This window comes from Hipposideros armiger, unplaced genomic scaffold (genome assembly GCF_001890085.2).
Source record: "Hipposideros armiger isolate ML-2016 unplaced genomic scaffold, ASM189008v1 scaffold_333, whole genome shotgun sequence".
NCBI classification, from domain to species: domain Eukaryota; kingdom Metazoa; phylum Chordata; class Mammalia; order Chiroptera; family Hipposideridae; genus Hipposideros; species Hipposideros armiger.
The window spans coordinates 1767428-1788494 of NW_017731683.1; the positions used below are offsets into that span (position 1 = coordinate 1767428).

The 21067-nt window shown below is 41.7% G+C and overlaps 1 protein-coding gene and 1 long non-coding RNA gene across 2 annotated transcripts in view; one reads left to right on the forward strand and one right to left on the reverse strand.

Moving 5' to 3' along the window:
- Positions 1-8483, forward strand: part of LOC109392515 (uncharacterized) — a 25164-nt gene extending 16681 nt beyond the window's left edge. The window contains exon 3 of the long non-coding RNA XR_002126071.1: positions 7701-8483. This is a non-coding gene — a long non-coding RNA (uncharacterized LOC109392515). The remainder of the gene's footprint in view (positions 1-7700) is intronic.
- SCOC (short coiled-coil protein) overlaps positions 1-9526 on the reverse strand; it is a 31750-nt gene extending 22224 nt beyond the window's left edge. Inside the window, exon 1 of the mRNA XM_019661051.1 lies at positions 9442-9526. Within this exon, the coding sequence (XP_019516596.1) occupies positions 9442-9511 (70 nt within the window). The 5' untranslated portion in view covers positions 9512-9526. The remainder of the gene's footprint in view (positions 1-9441) is intronic.
- Between the last annotated feature and the right edge of the window lie 11541 nt (positions 9527-21067).

Sequence of the window (21067 nt, forward strand, 5' to 3'; positions counted from 1 at the left end):
CGTAGCATTTCCTGTAGGCTCACTCATAGCTTTCGGGTCGTTTTAGATTTTGATTCCTAGCATTGAGGAGCACACCTGAAGCTGGCTTCTCCAAGCCTGTCCTTGTCTCAGCGTTCTCCTCCTCCTCTCTCCACTCCAGATTCTCTGTGAAGGCTCCAAGAGAAACTTCAAAGGGCTCCTCAAGGGAACCCCAGAGGTTTCTAAGGAAAGGCCCTGATGCGCAGATTTCCAACAAGTCAGGGAGGCAGGAGGCCTGTGAGGGGAGATGTGTCCAAAGCTGACCCCATCCCCTGGGGCCTTTATAAAATGAAGAGAAGAGAAAAGAGTCACGGACTGCCTTCCCAACAGGAAGAAGACCTGGCGAAGGGCAGCATCTCCCTGGCTCAGGAGCTCCGGTCAATACAGTTCACCCCTGATTTTCTGGATCGCCTCTGGATTTTTCTCTCGAGTAAGAAATTAGCACAATTATGCTGATTTCATATACATTGAACCCAGAAAATTTTTACTCACTTTTTTTTTTTTGCGGGGCGGGGGTAGTGGGAGGGCGGGGAGGTTAATCTAACAAAGAAGAAAAAAACACATTGCTGATACAAGGCAACTGATAGGTGGTTTGTCTTTTAAGGGAAGAGTCAAGATATTAATACTTACCCTTTGACGAGAAAACTAGAGAACACTCTAAAATTACTAAAAACATTTAGACCACTGCCTACCACTGCATTTCTTAAGCTTGTTTATTAAAACTAGTTTTCGCATTATGCTAGATCATTTATTTCAGTTAAGTGGATTTCCTCTGATTGAAGATTTTTTTTTTCCACAGAAAGAGCACTTACAATTTCTAGCAATACATTAGTGACCCCAGAGCCAGCCCACTCTTAGAAACGACGGAGAAGCCGAGTTAATCTCCTTTTTTCTTATTGAATCTCTTACATTAAATCTCTAAGGCATTTTGCTGGGCCCGGGGAGGTATCCCTAATGCCACTGTCTATACTATCTTCGGCTTACAGGAACAGATATTTCACTCAGCCAGTGTCATTATCTGCACTTCTATGGATCCCAAATGCCAATTAAGATTTGCTGAAACTTTCTGCCATTGCTGGCGCAATGAATGCACTTGTTCAATTCCACTAAAAAAAAAAAAAAATTCTACCGTGCTTGAGATGATCTTTTTTTGACATCCCTAAGGATGTGTGAATAATCTTTTAAATGAATATTCATGGCCATTTTCACTGGAGGGTGTAAATTGAGATGATGTAAGGAGAGCTTCGCGGCCAGCGCTCGGCAGACACTGGCCTCGTCCTTGTTACTTAGTTAACAATGCCTCCACTCGGGGACCCGCACCTGAACAGCGTCCTTCCAAGAGGTCCAGGGTGACCTGGCAAAGCCATTAACGGCAGTGCAGAGGACACTAGGGAGCTTGGTGCTGGCTGCAAACACTGGCTGCTTTCACCGCCAGAATAGGGAGGCCCGGCCCCACTCCCTTTTAATGGACAAGATTCCTGCTAGGGCTCAGTGTGTCCCCCAGCTGGGTAGCCACCAGTCTATTTCCTTCTTCAGCCGTATCATAATGGAGGGTGAGATGAAAAGGAAGACAGGCCCTTGATACCTTTTACTTGTAGTGCTAACGAATGCAGGGCCTCGTGTCTGATCTTCTGCTTGGCTGAGGGGATGGCAGATGGCCCTTCTGAAAGCTTTTCAAACCCAGGCTGCTTTCAGCAGGGCATAGGGGGGTATCGTCACATTTTCCGTCTAGTGGTAGGAAGCAGCACCAAATAAAAGCACACAACAATTGTGTCACTTCTCTGGGAAGCTTATTCCAGCCTGACAATGAGGGCTAATTGGCTGAGGCCAAAAGCAGATGCAGAAGCAGCTCTGAATGTTATTCAGGGGAGGTTTCAGAGAGCAGAGTCAGGAGGGAGGCTGAGGCGTCAAGGAGAACAGCCATGGGAAGAACACCTATGGGGAAGAGGAGAGGGCCGAGATGAAGAGGAAAAAGTGGCGCTGTATGATTTGAATCAGAAAAGAGTCATGCTCTTGTTTACAGCGTTTCTTCACATCGCCTCCCCCTTCCCGTAAGCCTCCCCATCAGGAGGATGTCCACCAGACGTCCTGGCTTACAGAGCAGCGTCCGTCTGCAGGACACTGTTGCTACCATGACAACTGATGTGAACAAGTGTTGGAGCCTTTAAAGAAACATGTGTGAGCTCCTAGAAGTGGGCAGAACGTACTGAGCACATACTGTATACCAGGCTAGTTCAAGAAGTTTCCTGTGTTATTTCATTTAAGCTTCCAAACAATTCTGAGACATGTCCTTAGATCATTTTGCAACTGAGGAAACTCAGGTTTAAGGATGTTAAATAACTTGCTCAAAGTCTAACAGGTTCAAATTCAGGCATTTCTGATTCCAGAGTTCAAGCCCTTCCTGCCACGTTACGCTGAGTGAATTCTTCAAATAGCCTAGTCTGGCCTACTCCTGGCATGTGATAGTAGGTGCTCAGAAAATGTTTTCTGAAAGCACAACTAAACTGAACAAGAAGTGGAGATAGGAAAGAAACTCTTAAATGTAGAAATAATTTAGGAGAGTTGACCCTAGGAGTCAATTCTCAGCTAGGGGATGGTCTGTCTACCTGGCTCTCACCCCAACAGACACATAACTCAGTCAGAATTGTCTGGAAAAAAATGTATTGAGTGTCTGTTATGTGTCAGACACTGTGCTAGAAGCAACCGACATTTTAAAACTTGGGTTCTATCCAATAGCAGCTCACAGTCTGGTGGGTAGGAAACATACATCAAGTGCAATATGCTGTGAAAAAATATAGGTAGAGATAAGCCTCGGGCTTTCAGGAAGGAGAAAGGAAACCAGGAATGTCAAGGAAGACTTCCTGGAGGAGGTGATGCCTGAGTGAGCTCTTGAAGGGTGACTAAGAATTATCCAGGCAAGAGAAGGGTGAGGGGCATTATTCCAGGCAAAGAGAGCAGCATGAATAAAGTCAGAGGCATGAAATAGACAGCATGTGCATGGAACATTAAGTGTTTCCAACTGAGCCCAAACTGTGTGGCAGGAAATGACATTGAAGAGAGAGGTAGAGCCAGGAAAAGGGAGGCTTTAAATAAATGCCATGCTAAGTGTCTTGGAGTTTATCCAGCAGGGGATGAGGGGCATTGATTTTTCTCCGCAAAGAGAGGGAGTGATATGGTCAGTGTGGAGAATAGATTTGAAAGGATAAGAATTAAAATAGGAAGTTGGATGGTTGATGCTGTGGTTTATGTGGGAGATAATGAGGCCTTAATCAGGGAGGTGGTAGGGATAGAGAAGGCCAGATTTATCTGAGAAGCGTTTTTTTCAAGGTCAAGTCAACAGACGTCAATGACTGATTGGGTTGAGAGAGATGAGAATGGGACAGTGACATATATGTGAATTTCTAGCTTAAGAAACTGGGTGGATGGTGGGAACATTCATTAAAATTGTGAATCAGGAGTGGGAGCAGATTTCAGGGTAGGAGTGAGGAAGATGAGTTCATTTGACACTTGGGACATATCTAGATGTCTAGCAGTTGGATTATGAATCAGAAACTCAGAAGGGAGATAAACACAAGTGATAAAGATTTAAGTACAGAAGGCTGAAAACAGTTTCTTCTGTAGTCATATCTATCCTGCAGATGTGTTTTGTTTGGGCCTCTGTGATATTGTTTTTAAATTAGAATTAGGTGGAAAACATGGAAAAATCAGGAAGTTGCACCAAAAAATTCTGTATTTCCAGTATCTCTTGAAACTTCTGCTAATTTGCATTTCCATCCTCCCATGGCAATGGCTAGCAGTGGGAGGCAGCTCTGCTCCGTGAGCAGGGCACATGCTCTCCAGGGAATGGCAGTCCCCATCTGGCCAGACCCCTGGCCCTGAGCCTCGGCACTGGTTGCCATAACACTTGCTCTGTTGCATTTCTTACAGTAGAATTAAGAGAAAATAAACTTTTCTTGTTCCCTTATCTCAATCAAAATCAGAAAATGAAATCTAGTGTGAAGGATTGTGTGTTTCAAGGAAAATGATCTGCTCATGAGAAACGGAAGGAGTTCCTATATATTTGATATGCAAACAAAGCATATCCTTGTTGAAAGAATTAAGCTGGTGACACCACTGTGAAATAAACCATACTAAGAGCAATTTCTGCTATGTTTCAGAGATGTATGATGACTTTCCATTTGTTTGGATCTTCTTTAATTTCTTTCATTAATGGTTTATGGTTTTCAGTGTACAAATCTTTAATATTGTTAAAATGTCCATACTGCCTAAAGCAATCTACAGATTCAAAACAATTCCTATAAAAATCCGATTTTTACAGAAATAGAAAACAATTCCAAAATTCATGTGAAACTACAAAAGACTTTAAATAGCCAAAACAATCTTGAGAGGAAAGAAAAGAACAAAGCTAGAGGCATCACACTTGCTGATTTCAGTGGAATAAAAATATATTACAAAGCTAGAGTAATTAAAACAGTGTGGTACTGGCGTAAAGACAGACATATACACCAATGGAACAGAACAGAGAGCCCAGAAATAAATCCCCACACATATGGTCAACTGACCTTCAACAAGGGAGCCAAGAGTATACAATGGGAAAAGGATAGTTTCTTCAAACACTGTTGGGAAAACTGAATGTCCATGTGCAAAAGAATGAGATTGGACCCTTATCTTACACCATACACAAAAAACAACAACTCAAAATGGATTAAAGACTTAAATGTAAGGCCAGAAGCTGCAAAGCTCTGAGAAGAAAATATAGAGAAAAATCTTCATGACATTGGTGTTGGCAATAATTTCATGGATATGACACCAAAAGCATAGGCAACAAAAGCAAAAATAAGCAAGTGAGATGACATCAAACTAAAAAGCTTCTGCACAGCAAAGGAAACAACCAATATAGTAAAAAGGGAGCCCACAGAATGAGAGAAAATATTTGCAAATCATATATCTGATAAGGAGTTAATTTCCCAAACATATAAGGAACTCCTACAACTCAATAAGAAAAACACTGAAAGCCCAATTCAAAATGGGAAAGGACTTGAATAAACATTTCCATGAAGAAGACATACAAATAGCCAACAGGTATGTGAAAAGATGTTCAGTGTCACTAATCATCAGGGAAATACAAATCAAAACCATACTCAGATATCACCTAACACCTGTTAGGATGGCTATCAAAAAACAAAGACAACATGTGCTGGTGAGGATGTGGAGAAATTGGAACCCTTTTACACTATTGGTAGGAATGTGAAATGGTACAGCCACTATGGAAAGCAATGTAGAGGTTCCTCAGAAAGTTAAAAATAGAACTACCATATGATCCACCAGTCCCACTTCTGGGTATTTATCCAAAAGAATTGCAATTAAGACCTTAAAGAGATATTAGCACTCTCATGTTCATTGCTGCACTATTCATGATAGCTAAGAAATGGAGACAACGTAAATGCCTATCAACATATAAATGGATAAACAAAAATGTGGTATATATACACAACAGAATATTATTCAGCCTTAAAAAAGAAAACTGTCTTGTAAGATGCCACAACATGGATGAACCTTGAGGACATTAGACTAAGTGAAGTAAGCCAGCCATGGACAACAAATATTGTGTGATTCCACTTATATGAGGTATATAAAATACTCAGACACACAGAAGCAAAGAACAGAATGATGGTTGCAAAGGCTGGGGGTTGCGGCGAGGAGATGGCTAATCAACAGGTATAAAATTTCAGGTATGTAAAATGAGTAAGTTCCAGAGATCTGATGGATAACATTGTGACTGTTCTTAACAATACTTAAAAATCTGTTAAAAGGGTAGATCTCATGTTAAGTGTCCTTATCACATTAAAATAAAAATTTTTAAGAAAACTAAAAGAAGGATGCATGATGAAAAAACCAATAAGCTGAAAAAAAGAATTGAAATTTCCATGGTTTATTTTGGAATTTGAATGAAATAATGATATACCATTGCCTCCGTCCCAGAAATGCATGGCCTGGCCCTAAAGGTATTGGAATTTGCAGCCTCTGCTTTAGTCACTGGCTTATTGCAAGGACAGTGAGAATGGAACTAGGAGGACTGGATGAGTTCATCCAGAGCTGTGTCTAGAGAGAGAAGAAAAATAGGCCAAGGGCAGAATCTTAGGGGAGCCCTTGAAAGGGGTTCCCAAAAGAGTCTGAGAAGGATGAGAGAGGTTCAAGGAGAACCTGAGAAGTGTGGTGGCATCTCAGCCAGGGGAGCAGAAACACAGGAAGGAAGGAGAGATCAATACCATCAAATGGTTGTTCTGCACTCTATGTCTCCCACCCCGAAGGGAGGCCAGTCTAGCTACAGGAAAGCTTAGACCCAAGATATTCCCAATTACCTTGGTCAACAGTGCCCTTAAATCTAAGTCACCTTTTCGCAGTGCTCCAAAGCCAAGAGAAATACCAAACAGGTCTCTGAAATAAGTCTCTAGTTCAAACATCTTAATAAGTATTTATATCCTTATAGCATAGTAACCATTTGAAAAAATACTACACCTAAACTGAAAGAAATTTCCATTTCTTTTTTATTTCATTCTTAAAGAAACAATTACGTATGGGCTGTGTGCACGTCTTGGGCAGTTCACAACTTCTCCAACCTTCTCAAACTGACACCCTTATTACCTGTCCTACATTGATTTTTACAAAGAGCTTGCTTTTATCACAGCAACCACAGAAAACCCAGCATCGAAAGAGATGTCACTTAGAAACGTAGCTCAGCCTGGTGTGAAATTGTGCACAACCTCTAGCCAGTTGTCACGGTGTCTGATAGAGGTTGACACACCCCATGGGGCCCCTGTGGGTTTGCTGCAGTTCCTTGGGTGTAACCTTGGCCCATAGTTTGGGAACCCTGGAATTAACGCTGGTCTAGAATCCTATCATTTATCACCTTGTTTCTATGGAGATGTTTGGTCTGAGATCCATACAACTAACCTACAAATGAATTTAGGGAGCACTGGTTTGGGATTTGAATAACTGCTGTCACTGCCAGCTCTCTGCCTCCACACTAGCAGGAAGTAGGGTTACCTAAAGAAATGAAACCCAAAGATCAACCAAAGTTTAACTAAGTCCTTCACTCTTTTTCCCAAACAAACCTTTTTGTCCGGAGTGAGCAAATATTTTCTCCTTTCTCTTGCCATCTTCTGAATAAGCAAAGGCACCCTGCCATGATGGCGGGTGGGGGTGGGAGGAGACAGAGGGTCTGGGCAGCCTCCCTGGGAATGGGCGCCAGAGTACCTGAGGCTGGACTGTGTACTCAGAGGAAAAATAAAATCTCCTTTCCTATAGCCTCCATGTCTAGCAGTTTCAAATACAACATGCAGCTCACCAGTGCATACCTCAGATAAGTCACTTAACGTCTGTGAGCCTCCTTTTCATTTCTGTATATATTTTATATATTACAATATATATTATAAAACGAAAAGTAAGAAATTGGACTAAACTTTCTAATAATATAAGCCATACTCGTTTAATGCTTTGCTCTTGCGTAGACTCCACCATGGCTACTAAACAAGCTGCATTTATTTCCTGATAATTTGTTTTCCTGTTTTTGTTTATCAAAAAACCAAGAACCTCTTGCAAACCAGTGCTACCGTATCAAATTGCTACAATTATCTCCAAAAGCCAAAAACCATGATGTTTCGCTTCCTTTTTGTTTCCAGTGTATGGACAGTTTCTGTTGACCGTCTTGGAATACTGAAAGAGCACAAATTAGCAGGCGTCCCTCAGCCCACTGCCGTTGCCATGCCGGATCATCCGTTTACTACCCTAAGGTTCTGTGACTCACTAACTAAGGACGAGGGGGGTGGAGCGTGGGAGCAGGAGACGCGGAGCCCTCCCCCAGCTGGCACCACGCTCACCACCAACCCAGGAGGACCGCTTACCCAGTCCTAGTCTATTGTCTTTCTGCCCACGACCTCAGTCTTCATTAGTAAGCAACTCCGAGGGACCCCTGCCAGTAGTGGACACCTGACTTAAAGTCCCCTGCCCCCCTCTGCTTTTGTCTGCCCTGGAAGTGTGAGGGTGGCAGAAGATGAGACCTAGAGAGGAGAGCCGAGGCGGTGCCCAGGGCTGGAGGAGGAGAGAATGGCTTCAGAACGGCTGCTTACCCAGCCACACGGCCGAGGGTCCGGGGTTCAGGCCCAGCCCACGTCACAGTTGAGAAAGAATCCTGGGCTGGGGCGGATTCGGAGCGAGCAAGCAAAGCAGGCGTTCCGTATGAACTGCGCCCGCCCACAGCACGCAGGGCTCCCCACGCGCGACCGCTCATCGTGCCTTTCAGAAGCTAAAACACAGGCTTCCCTCCGTCTTTGTTCCCTTCCTTCGCTGCCGTCGGCAACTCTGTCATTTTCTAAAAACACCCTGGTGGGAGCATGTTAAGGCCAACTGTATCCCATTGCTCCAACAGCCCCAGAGCCTTGTACCTTTCCGTCTCAATAAAGGCTGAAAATGCTGCTTCCTCTCTGATTTCTAAAGCCCCCAGCATGTTTACGCGGTGCCAGGAGAGGGAGCTTAGCTCCGGCTGGCTGGCGGTTTGTGCTAATTGTCTGCCCACACTTTAGAAAGAGGCTTTTTGAATCTGAGCATTTAGGGAGAAAGTGGAGAAGCGTGGCTGAATGAAAGAGCTATTGATGTTAAATATTCATGCTCTGCTCTCTGTTAATCAAAATCGGTAACCCCCATTGCTCAGCTGCCGCCTTGCTAGCTTCTTACTAGGATTGTGCTAACAAAACTTGGATACAAAATACCGCCAACAGCGAGACACACACACACACACACACACACACACAAAATGTGGGTGCTTATAGTTTCGAAGTGTTTCCAGGTAACATTGTGCAAGTCAGCATTGTTATTTTTCCAGGACAGTTATCCTTCCGTCAGCATTGTAGAACCACTGCCTCCCGTTTTCCTTCTCTCGGGTAGAATCCAGCAAACTTGGTCCTTGCTTAAAAACTAGACATTTTTCTGAAAGAATTCTTAAAGCGAGTGCAACATAACCTAGTTAATTTTTCAGAAACGGTAAAGTTATTTTACAAAATAGAGAAGTTGACTACAACTGGACAGAATATGGTTGAACGAAATATCATTTTAGTCAACAACTTTGAAGTCATGTTTCCTGAGCTTTTATGAAATGAACATTTTATATTTTTATCTGTTTATTTTTAAAAGTGCATGTAAGACAACCACAGGAACTTTTAAAATAATCCCTTAATTAAAAAGGAAAAAGAAAAATAGCTCTTAAATAAAAACTTTTTGTCTTATTTTTGTAGCTGTATTTTTTCCAAGTTTTCTACAGAGAGTATGTTTTACCATGATAAGAAAAATAACAAAAGTTATATTTTTAAAAAACTGCTAAGCAGTTGCTGAATTGTAGGCTTTGAAATTCATCCGGCTCTCCCTTACCTAAGTCATCTGCAAGAGGAATGTTGGTGAATGTGCCGTCCTCCTCTTCCCCGTTGCTGGACCCATCCATCTTGTTCACTTTTCAGATCTGTTAGAAAAATGAGGGCAGGGAAAAACGACAACTGGCCCATGTGATCGCCCTTGTTAAATCATTAATAGATGAGCATCCAAGCAGGTGCTATCTGATCCTTGGACTAGCCACCTGCTTCCTGCTTTCCACCTGAGACGTTCTTACCTGAGTGTTGTGTTCTTAACCGGAAACAGTTAGAGACCTGAGTGAAAGAGTCATAACCCTTTACCTACAGCTGTTGAGCTGGCACTAATGCTATATCCTGGCTAGATGCCAAACCTTGCCTTCAAGGTGATGACAATTTTGGGGGGGCTGAATCTTCCAAGAACTTTGCCCAAAAAAGCACTGGGGTAGAGTTGGGGGGTAGAAATTGAATTTTATACGATTAGCATATCTTTTAGTCACCTACATTAAGCTTCTCAAGGATTTTGGCCAGTGACCTAGCCACATGACTTGTTTATAGAGCCTCAATTTCCTGTCCTATACGAGAATAGGTCTGTGGTGAGGATTAAAAGTGAATAACATGCACTTGATAAATGTCAACCGCAATACCGACCACAGGTGAGCAGCATATGTGAGGAAATAAGATCCTCTATCTATTGAGCTCATCACGGCCCTCTCACATTACTGTATATATTCCTTACGCTATGAAAGTTCACTAAATAACAGGATCTCCCCCTTTATTTCTGGAGGAGCCAAGGGGAGCGATGTTGGCCTTGCCAGCCTTTAGGGAAAGGGCTGTATTCTTTTACGGCTCTTTTTTCTTAGTCCCCTAGTCCACTTTCATATATAATAGACAAATCCAAAACTATTTGAGAATTTCATGTCGTCTTTTTGGGGGAAAAAAATCAGCCAAATTTGGTGAAGAATTTTAAGCAGATATTAAAATTGAGTTACTAAATGCTGTGTTCTGCCCTTAGTGTTTTGATACATAGGGTTTGTTTGTTTGTTTGTTTGTTTTTTATTCATTTGAGCTCACTGTTGCCATATTAAGCCATGTGATGTGAGCTGTTGGAAATCCTTAATGTTAAAAAATTCACCATAGAATTCCTCCTAATTGTTCAATTACATTCTACAAACTTTTGAGTGCCTAGTCTGCACAAGCTGGGGACTTTGGAGGGTTCAAAGTCAGAAGTAGTTACTGCTGTTAATAAGCTTATTAAAAAGCTCAAAGGCAAAAGTCCTGGAGGTGTATAGAAGGGAAAGAGTATATACCTGGCTGGCAGGTCTTGAAAGGCTTAGAGAAGGTGACATTTGAGCTGCATGATCAATGACAAACGGGATCCAATAGGCATAAGTGGCCGAGTGGGAAGCGCTTTCTCAGCGCGGGGGCGTGGGCAGAGGCTCAGAGTTGGCAAAGCATTAGGCACATTTGGGAACTAAGAGTGGAAGATAGATGTCAATGAGGTAGGAAATAAGGTAGAATATAGGCTAAGGCCATATCTGAGAGAGCTTTGAATGACAGACTGTGTTATTCCAAGTCCTCTGAATCAGGCACTCCGATGGGTTTAGAAGGCTGGGCGAAAACAGGAGGGAGCCAGGAAAGACTGGGAGAGCCATCAGACCATGATGCAAGGCTGACCCAGAGCAAAGACACAGCAGGCTGGAAGGCTAGCTTGTCCTTCAGACTGAGGACATTTTGGCAAGGTTGTCAAAGAGTACTCAAGCAAACAATGACCACAGAGGAGTCCTGCGCCTCCCAGGAGTGGCCTCCCTTAGATTTCGGCAACACTTAGCTACTGGCTGGGAGCTGCTGGTGGGAAGTGAGGCGTCTGCACATGGGATGATGGATTTCAGAGCACAGCAGCTGGGGCCCTTGATCAGTTACACTCCCTGTAGTTGAAGGTCTACAATGCACATGATCACGGCCACCATATGAGCTACTTTTTTTAGCAACTCTATTTATAATCATGGAAGCATCGAAGTACCTCTCTTGCCTAATCCATCCTCTGTCAGTCCTAGCAATAACAGCACACACGTAAGAAGTGGTAGGCAGCAACAACCCCATGAGGTGGGCACTGATATTCTCATGCAGAATATAAGGGAGCTGAGGCATAGAGAGAGACTGAGGAAAAGATAAGCAGCTAAGTAAGTGGTAGAGCTGACAAAGGGATTGGAATCCAGGCCCTCTAGCACCAGGGTCTGTGCCCTTAACCATTACATTAGCTACTCATAATAAAATTAGTGGGTAATGGAGGGGATGGAAGAGAAGAATTAATCAACCTGGAAAAAGAATTTAGAAACCAAAGGGTGCCTTTGGTTTAAATTGTGTGCTTCCGTTTTATTTTATTTATTGTGGCCAATGGTACTTTTTGTTAGGATTAGCCTAGGCACTTGATTCTCTGCCTTCTGCTTACCTTCATGGACATTTCTCATGAAGTGGCTGTCCCGATGGATAGAGGGATGAAAAGCGATCAAACTCAAGTCAGACAGCATTGCTACCATCCCCAGAGTCTTTGGGCAAATGTTACAATGGACGAAGATGTTCACTTTTCACTGGAGTGGAGAATTATCTGTGGATTTGAATTATCCATGGTGAATATTTACCCCTATGTTTTCTTCTAATAGTTTTATTGGTTTAGCTCTTGTATTTAGGTTGCTGATTCATTTTGAGTTAATTTTTGTATATGGAGTGAGGTAGGGCTCCAGCTCCATTCTTTTGCATTTGGATATCCAGTTGCCCCAACACCATTTGTTGAAGAGAAAATTATTTTTCTCATTGAATGGTCCTGGCATCCTTGTCAAAAATCATAGATGCTGGGTTTATTTGTGGAATCAGTTCTATTCCATTGGTCTATATGTCTGTCCTTACGTCATGTCTGTCCTTATGTCAGTCTCACACTGTTTGGATTACTATAGCTTTGTGGTAAGTTTTGAAATCGGGAAGTGTGAATAATCCATCCAACTTTGTTTGTCTTTTTTAAATAATGTTTTGACTATTTGGAGTCCCTTGCAATTCCATATGAATTTGAGGATTGGCATAAATTTGGCAATGGATTCTTATATTTGACAACAAAAGCATGAATAACAAAAGAAAAAAATAGATAAATTGGACTTCATAAAACTTAAAACCATTTGCTCATCAAAGGACTATTGTCAAAAATGAGAAAGGGCAATATACAGAATGGGAGAAAATGTTTATGAACCACATGTCTGATAAGAATCTATAAAGAACTCTTACAATTCAACAACAAAAAGGCAACCCAATTCTTTAAATGGGCAGAAAATGTAAACACATTTCTACAAAGAGGATATACAAGTGGCCAATAATCACATGAAAAAACATTCAGTATCACTGGTCATTAAGAAAATGCAAATCAAAATTACACTGAGATACCACTATGATGGCTTCAAAAACAACAACAAAAATGTAAAACCAGGTTTGGCAAAGATGTGGAGAAATAAGATGTCCATTGGTGGTGGAGCATACAATGATGCAGCCACTGTGGAAAACATTTTGGCAGTTCCTCAAAAATTAAACATAAAGTTACTATATGACCCAGCAATTCCACTTCTAGGTATATACCCAAGAGAAATGAAAACCTATGCCCACACAGAAGCTTGTTTATGAATGTTTATAGCAGCATTATTCATAGCAGCCAAAAGGTGGAAACAACCCAGATACATTAAGTATAAATGGATAAACAAATTGTTTAATAAAAATAGAAATATAATGGGATATTGTTCACCAATAAACAGGAACAAAGTACTGATACATGCTACAACTTAGATGAAGCTTGAAAACTTTCTTAAAAGAAACTAGACACAAAAAGTCACATTTTATATGATAAATCCAAAATAGGCAGTTGCAAAGAGGCAGAAAACGGGGTGGGGGAAGGAGGGGGTGTGGAGTGATTACTAAACGGGTTTGGAGTGTTTTTCTGGGATGGTGAACAGTTTTAAACTAGAGAGAGGTGGTGGTTTAACCACATGAGGAATACACTAAATGCCACTGATTTGTATACTTTATAATGGTTAATTGCATATTATGTGAATTTCACCTCAATTTTAAAAAAAGATTAACAAAATCCACCTGGGAAAAAAATTATCCATGGTTTGCCTGTCTCTCCATAATATAAGTGAATGAATTGAATTAAGTACCCTAAATCTTAACATACTCTACAATTTCAAATTCAGCATGAGACTAGTCTACCATGTATCATAGAATTAATAAGGCTAGAATGGACTTTGTAACATACCTACTGTATCTCATACAATTAATAAGTCTAGAAATGAGGTTAAGGTAAAGGATACCAATCTTTATTATAATATAATCTTCTCTAAAACAGGATTCAAAAGCATACACACTAAGGTTAATATACTTATATAAGAAATCATCTCCTGTGATTTTTTAAATGGGGAATGTGAGTTATAAATGTGTGTGTGCACACATGTGAGCATATTAATGGGTGTTGGGGTTTCGGAGCTAAAGAAAGTATAGAATGAAGAGAATTAGTAAACTAATCAGGATTCTCTCATAATCCCTTTGTCGGGTTCTCAAAATATCAATATGAATAATGAAGCACATTGGAAGCCAGTGCTTGCTGTGGGCTTCCTCAGAGCTTTTTCTAAGCAATAACCCAGGAAACATCTCTAAGAGCCCTGAGTGCCAATTATGACATCTGAAGTGTATTTAACAGTAGATTCCTGGAGAGAAACTAGCATCTCTCCTCTAAAGAAGGTGCTAAGCATTCCTCTGCTGTATGAAAGGTTCTGTTTCTTTAGGAGTAATTTTACATGAAACTATTTGGATATTTTTGACAAATTGGATTAATTCAGCCTATTAGCAACAAAAGGGGATGTGATGTGATGGCAGCACTTTATTTTCATTATATGTAGCTAGTAGTCATAGCTGGTACTTACTGAGTGATTATTCTATGTTCAGCACTATTCTAAGTGTCTGAGCTATAACCATCCTCACAACAACCCTAGAAGGAAACAGAAATATGTGGACAAATAGCCTTCTCAACACCTACAGCCAGGAAATGGCAGATACAGGATTCATATCCAGGCAGCCCAGGCCCAAAGCCCACCTTCCAACCACCCTGACGTGTGGCCTCTATAATACACAGGCATTAAATATGCAATCTAATTAATATTGTATTTTTACTTCTGTGTGCTCACTTTAAAGGTAAAGATCAAACAGTAAAATATGTAAGAAAGGAAATATTAGGAAATTTTAGACTTGTGTTCTTTAGGCTACCAAGTTAGCTAGTCGTGTGGTTTTTTTTAAGTAAACATTTTTTCGTAATTATACCATTTTACATGAATTTATATTTTGGTTTTCAGAAGTATATTGAAATTATATGTCATTTAAATCACGTATTCAATTTCAGTAAATATACTTTAATATGCTAACAGCTCACATCAAGGAATCGCTACATAAACCATTAGCTTTGGCAGTAGGGTGATCAGTAGAAACGCAGTTCTTCAGTGACGGATATTCCTTCATAAGACATCAGCTTGAGTTCTCAGCATGTGCAATAGTGAACCATGTCGTTTAGAATACGCTCATTCAGATGGACATGTATGCAAAGGCTGATAGTAATAGAATATGATAGCAGTTGGTAAAAACAAACAATCATGGAGTAAACATAACGTTTTGTGGTTCAACACAAGGCCAGCAGGGGTTAAGTAATGTTAGTAGCTCCTGTTTGCAGCTACAATTACCTTTAGTGAATCTGCTTACAGAGCACAAAGATGGTAGACTTCACTCCAGTCTTCATCAAGCCTTATGTGACTTCATTGTGCTTCAAGGGTAAATACTGTATTTCTTTAAATGCCTTTCAAGATGCCCAATTCTGCTTGGGCAACACAGGAAAATTTAAGGCAAATTTTAACACCTTTTATAAATATGTAACTTTTAGTCAGTATATCAACAGCATAGATTCATTCAACATTCATTCAACAATTATGTATTAAATACTTGCTATGGCTAGGCATTTTCATAATAACGATGAAACAAAATACTTTCTATCATAGCGCTTACTACATTCTTGGAGGGGAAGACCGACAATGATCAAACACACACGTGCATACGCAGATATATATACACCACATGTATGTACAAATATATGTACCCAAACACACATGCATGTAATAGAGAAAAGTGCTGTGAAATTCCAGGAAGGAAAGTAATGCAGGGTGAGGGAGACAGAGGGTGATAGGAGTGTGGTGTTTTTAAAGAGAGTGTCGGAGAAGGCCTATCTGATAAAAATCACACGTGAGCAGAGACTAACGGAGTCGAGGGAGCAAGAGCATTCCTGACAGAGAGACCAGCAAGTGCAAAGAAACAGGAGGAGGTCTGGCTGTTCAGAAAAGGTGCGTGAAGGACAGCAAGGCTCAGGGCTATGCAGAAGTACAGCAGGGGGCTGAGCATGTAGAGCCTACAGACCCTGCGCAGCTCCTTGGGTTTCACTCTGTGAGCTGGGACACATGATGATCTTACTTAGGTTCATGGTCTCACTTATGTCCACTTGGGATCGCTCTGACTGTAGTGAAGAAAATGGACTCTGGTTGGAGACTGGGGAGGGGAGGAAGCGCTGAATCAGGCAAGTGATTAGAAGACTGGTGCAAGAATCCAGGCTAGGAGGTGATGCTAGCTTAGACTTGAGTGATAGCTGTGGAGGTGCTATGAAGCAATCCAATTCTGGACATATTTCAAATCTGGAACCACCAGCGTTTGCTGAGGTGGGGAGTGAGATAAAGAAAGAGATGAGCCAAGGATGACGCGAAGGTTTGTGGCGCGAGCAACTAAAACAGGAGGTACCATTTGCTCCGATGAAAGAGACTGTGGGAGGAGCACATGGCAGGGGAAGAAGACGAAAGGCATGGCAAGTGTGAGATGCCTTTAAATGCCCAATGGAGATGTTGAATGTGAGTCTAGAGTCCAGGGCAGAGGCCTGGGGAGATATAAACTTGAGAGTTGTCTGTGACAGTGTGGAAACACCATGGCCACCTAGGCAAGGGTGTAGACAGAGCAGAGGAGATGATGGTTCTTGAATGTCAACACTTAGGAATCAGAAACATAAGGTGGAATCAATTCAGGAGAGTGACAAGGAGCAGTCCTAGAAGCCAAATGAAGAAGCTGGTCCCAAGGCCTGGTGATCGAAAGGGTTGAGTGCTGTTGTCAGGTCAGATAAGGGAAGGACTGAGAGTCGCATACAAGATGTTCAAGAAATATCTGGGGCCGGCCAAGTTGCATGATGGTTAAGAGCTGGCTTGGGACGCCAGAGGGCCCCGGTTCAGATCCCACATATGAGGGCCAGTGACACTGACCTCCACAGCTAAGACGCTGAACAACAGCTCAACCTGGAGCTGGGCTGCCGTGAGTCGCCTGCGGTGGCAGATGGGTTGCCATGGGCTACCGTATGTAGCCAGCAGCCAGCGTGAGCAGCCAGCAGCCGCAGTGAGCGGCCGCCCAGAAGCCAGCGACTGATCTACCTCGCCCGGGAAGAGCGCAATGATGGTGCCAACTTGGGCCAGTGAAGCAACGTCCTCCATAACTAGACTGAAGAACAAAAATGACAGCAGCTTGTCTGTTCCCCTTCCCCCAATTCCCCAGTGCTGTTCCCATCCCCCCAATTCCCCAATAAAAATCTAAAAAAAAAAAGAAAAAGAAATATCTGGTTCCAGTTTCCCACTACAAAAAATTTTAGCCAATGAAAAAAACTCATGGTTACAAAAATCAAGAGCTGGGGAGTGATCAGGAAATGGAAATGATAAAGAAAAAAGGTACCTTGGAAAATCTGAGCAAGACCTTTCCAGATGGGTAGATTGGAAGCAGAGTGGAACAGGATGGAAAATCCTTTCCATAGCTTAGTGGCAGACCCAAAATTTTGCTGTGTGAAAAAGTTAAGGTCTGATTGGATTCTAATTGGAAAGGGGCAGGTGAGCAACTTGTCTTGGATTAAGAAAATATTGTTGTCCTTATCAGAGAACTGGGGAGAGGGAGGATTAAAAACTCCCCCAACCATCCCCTGGGAGCCACCCCTGTGTGGACTTGGGGCTGCCACATAGAGATGTGCGGTTGTCCCTGTACAGAGCTGCCTGTTAGGGGAAAGTGGGTCCTGAAATCCATCCCATGCTGTGCACGCCTAGCCATGCCCCAGGCCTGACAGACGGGTGTGCCTTTTCTAATTTGCATACATGCAAGTGGTGGCCCTACATCAGTGCAATGGAAACTATTTTCTTTACCTCCAACGGACACAAACTGTATTCATAAATTAAATTCTTGCTTTAAGGAGAAAAATTGCCAGCACTTGCTTCTCCACCTGAAAATTCTTCCTAATTTGTAAAGTGGTTTTCAGAGGTGAACTAGCTTTATTTTTGTGCCCATAACCTTATTCTAGTGTTAATGCCTCCAAAGTCACTTGTCTTTTATTAAAACATGTCTACTGTTGAAGAGAATAATAAAGCCATGATTAAACATGACTTCACTCAATTTTCACATGACCTCCTAGGAACCAAGAAGCTGATACCTGCTTGTGTGGAACTTGGGCATCCTTGTCTGAAAAACTTGATGGGTGGATTCCAAGGTCAGTCTGTTCCTATTATTCTGGCTGTGTTGGCTCCCTCTGGTGGATAGATAGTGTGAACATTAATTTTGGGAGCTCTTTAACAAGAAGTTTCAGTGTTTTGCAGTCTGGAGGACTTTGCCTATTCAAAGTGAATAGCAGGAGATTTCCTGAGCCGCCTTTGGGAGCAGAAGGTTGGATGGATAGGACTGTCGAGGTAGCAGCAGTGGTGATCTTGTAAACATGCATCAGATTGAATTGCTGTTGATGGGCGAAAGGCTTTTAAATTTTTTTGTTTTGAGGTATGACCATCATAAAGTGTGCAAATGGTAAGGTTGTAGATGTATGATATATATCCAAAACCCAGGGCAAAAACATTTCCAGCATCTACCTTACGTAAGGCTTTTTAAAAATTGGCTTGCTTACTAGCATTCAGATTTGTTTTGCAGCAGAGGAAACAAGCTATAGTTGCAGAATCTCCACCAGCAGTCCACCCAGAGTAACGAGGGATGATTGGTTTATTGCACTGAAATGAAAATAGGTTGGTTACAGAGGTTGACTCCAAGGTGGCGCACAGATATTAACTTTCCTCCACTCTAAAGTGAAAATAACTCCATTTTTGTCCCTTTGCTTGGTTGCAATCTCTTTGCTCTCTCTTGAACAATTTTCCAATTCTATCCCCTCTCTTCTGTTCAAAACACCTTGACTGAGTGTTGCATGCTCAGGACCATGGGCACGGAGGAGAGGAAGTGATCTTCCCTGCCCTGGAAAAACTCATCCGCCAGTTGTGTTTAAAGCAAAGCCAGGAAATGGGTGATTCCACTCCTGCGTGTTAAGTGTGACAATAATGACAGCTAACATTTACAGAGCATGTGCTAGTATTTCTGGTAGGACATTCCCTGCATCTCCTCATTTGACCCTCGTCCCTGTTAACTTACTTTGCTGGTGAGGAAATGAAAGCTCAGAGATGCTGGTAATTTGCCCAAGGACAAAATAGCTGGTGAGCGTGGCTGCCAGGATTTGGCTCCACCCACATGTGTATCCAATTCCTTGCCACCGTTTCTTGGGTGAGGCATTGGAGGTACATGCAGGGAGATCTTTGACTGTCTTGTCTGTTGAACTTCCCAACCAGGAGCCACCCTCAGCACTACAGAAAAATATGCAAAGCAGCATCTTGCTCTGACATAGCTCGAGTGCAGCCCCCAACTAGCTATTGTATCTCACAGACTCAAGCAAACACTGGCTGCACCATTGAAATATAGCAAGAATTACTCCAGGATTCACACTTGACTATTCATTGTTATGGCACAGATTTCTCCAAATCACAGGTAATCCACAGAATCAAGTGCCAAACAATGTATTTAAAAGTTTCTATTTCAATTTATGAATATGGGTGCTACCCACCTATAAGAGATTTTTTTCTCCCCAGTCTTGAAAGCACAGTAGAAAGCATTACTGTAACCTGAGGGAGTTCCAAGAAGTTCAAAGCAGATCAGTGTAATGATGCAGGATTTTGAAACCCCAGCTGAGGGTGGTGTTGCATCTTCCTCCTGTCAGAATTTTCTAAAGCAGGCAGACTTGGGACAAATACAGCAAAGCCTCCTCTCAAAATTGTGTGTTTTCCCCTCAAACATAGATGAATTATGTCCATCTGCAGCATTGTGAAGTCTTCATCCTTACGCTCCTCAGGGGACAAGGACCAAGTTTAACTTAAATTTGGTTTATCACAAGCTAGGTGCCGATGGCACTAGGATAATTATAACAGGGTCTAGTAGTAGTTAGGATGGTGTTAACGTGAGAAGTGATTTCCAACCCCTTCAGGCCATCTTATGTGACACCAAGCTAGGCCATCAAAATGACATGTATGCAATTGTTTGAAGAGAAAATAATGGCAGGAACACTTAGCCCAACAGCAGTCAGGTCTGCCCACCTCAAAAGACCCAGCCACATGGTGAGAGGGAATTTGCTTTCACCAATTTAATATTGAGCTTTACTGGGGTTACAGAATCTTTCTAATTTTTAATTTTGTTATGGTTTCATAGCTGTCAAGAATTGTCAGCATAAAAACACATATATTGCATGTTTATACATACTCTTAAAACAAGATCATTAAGGATACCAACAACCAATAAGAAGTTTCCCTCCTTAAAAGGGGGACCTGACTATGACTCAAGTTTGAGAAACATTGTACTGTAACCCTCAGGCCTACAGAGGGAGACAAACACAGTCCTCACTCTGCAGGAGCTCACAGTAGCACAGCTTTCATCCGTCACAGTGGACAAAGAAATTAAGTTATACATCAACTTTTTTGAAGTCATGACATTACAACTATTGCTGTTTATTTTCTCTGCTCTTTGACACTCTCTCAAACTTGCTACTTAGCAGATAGTTTTATTCTGCATTTCCTATTGGGATCTCCCTGACATTCTGGTTAATTTTTTTTTCAATGTGCATACAATAAAGTTCATTCTTTGTAGTGCACAGATTTATGGAGTTTGACAAATGTATAGAGTCATGTATTCGCCACCCCAGTACCATATAAAACATTCCATCACCCTAAAAATTACCCAGTGCAACCCCTTTGTAGAAAACCTCTCCCGTCCCTGCAACCTCTGGCAACCACTGACCTGTTTTCTATCCTTATAGATGCGGCTTTTCCATAATTTTATAAGGATGTAGTTATGTAACATGTAGCCTTTTTGGTCTCACTTTTTCCACTTATAGGATTCATTTAAGATTCATCCATGTTATTGTGTGTGAATCAATAGCTCATTCATATTTGTTGCTAAATAAGAGTCTACTGTGTGGATATATCAAGTTCATTTATCCATTACCCTATTGAAGGACATCTTGGTTGTTTCCGATTTGGGATGACTATGAATAAAACTGTTACAAACATTCTTATATAAGTTTTTGTGTAAACATAAGCTTTCACCTTGTTTTCACTTGAAATACCTATGGGTGGGATTTCTCGGTCATGTTGTAAATATATATTTAACTTTGTAAGAAATGGCTCAACTGTCTCAACATGGTTGTGCTA